The sequence below is a fragment of the Phyllosticta citribraziliensis genome (assembly GCF_038025025.1).
Source record: "Phyllosticta citribraziliensis strain CPC 17464 chromosome Unknown J3D65scaffold_2, whole genome shotgun sequence".
Classification (NCBI taxonomy): domain Eukaryota; kingdom Fungi; phylum Ascomycota; class Dothideomycetes; order Botryosphaeriales; family Phyllostictaceae; genus Phyllosticta; species Phyllosticta citribraziliensis.
This window is the reverse complement of record NW_027117339.1, coordinates 68,515-69,609: the sequence shown is the minus strand read 5'-3', so window position 1 is coordinate 69,609 and position 1,095 is coordinate 68,515. Positions and strand designations below refer to the sequence as shown.

The 1,095-nt window shown below is 60.2% G+C and overlaps 1 protein-coding gene across 1 annotated transcript; it reads left to right on the top strand.

The window, feature by feature from the left end:
• The first annotated feature begins 514 nt into the window (after positions 1 to 514).
• On the top strand, positions 515 to 894 carry J3D65DRAFT_612059 (uncharacterized protein). The gene has a single exon (XM_066798984.1). The coding sequence runs from the start codon at positions 561 to 563 to the stop codon at positions 849 to 851; it is 291 nt and encodes a 96-aa protein (XP_066658236.1). The 5' UTR covers positions 515 to 560; the 3' UTR covers positions 852 to 894.
• The last annotated feature ends 201 nt before the right edge of the window (positions 895 to 1,095 follow it).

The window sequence follows — 1,095 nt, the reverse complement described above, 5'->3', positions numbered from 1 at the left end:
CTGTCAGCTCCAGAATCTGCTGGCGGAGGCCCATCGGAAATAATGCCAGGGGCGGCGGCGGAGCTGACGCAGCGATAAGAAGAGGCTGACTGGACATCTGGAGAGAAGGCCGGCTGCTGGATACAATAGGTGGAAGAGTGAGGCTGGCTTGTGGAGTGTGGGCTCCGTGCTGGATCAAGGGGCACAACCGGCTTGGTCGCAACACGATCATTCGACCCTCTCTCCACGGAACGCGCATAACTCGGCAACGCAGCGTGGATACCTGCCTGCTGCGGAAGCGGAAGCGCAGAAGCACAGAAGCACAGAAGCACAGAAGCTGGGGGCTGCAGCGCACGTCTGGAGCCGGAAGCCGGGGCTCCACACTCTGCCCCCATGCATCCATCGTATCGCGAAACGAAGCACGAGAGGATTTTCCGGCGGGAATAGGAGGGCCATGGAACAAAATATTCCAGCGCCGGATGTAACTACACCCAGTGCGACGCGGACACGGTGGACGAGACATGGGATGGAGACGCTGGAATCCAGTCCCCGAGCTTTCTCCAGGTCCAGGCGGAGACGCCATGACGCCACGGATGCTCTCCGCATTTTTCCTTTCCATCTCCACAGGGGCAAACAGCTGTACTGTGTGTACATCATCCTCCACACCACAGACCCGACCTGCTTGGCAACGTTGCCGGCCAACGCTCCGGACCCTTTGTTCCCTTGGACCGTCATGCGGACAGCAAAAGAAAAGGACATGGAGCTTTTCGGATTCCGACCATGGCCTGCACCCTCCCTCCACCACCAGCAACCGTGCGCCGGCTGCACCTGATGGGTTGTCCATGCGCCGCCGCCTTTGGTATTGCGATTGATTGTGGGGAATGACAAGACCCTGGTCATCTGCTGCCGTTCGCATGCGCTGTTGGATGCCACGACGAATCTTCCTGTCAAGACTCAAGAGGGCAACGCAAAGCGCCCGACGACCTGGCTGGCCGTGAGAGACACTGGAGACCAAGGCACCCCACAACCTTCATTCGCCGCCGTAGCGACCAGACCTGGCTGGCGGCTCCCTCTCCACGTTCAGGCCCTCCGCTCCCCCTGATCCACCTACGTCAA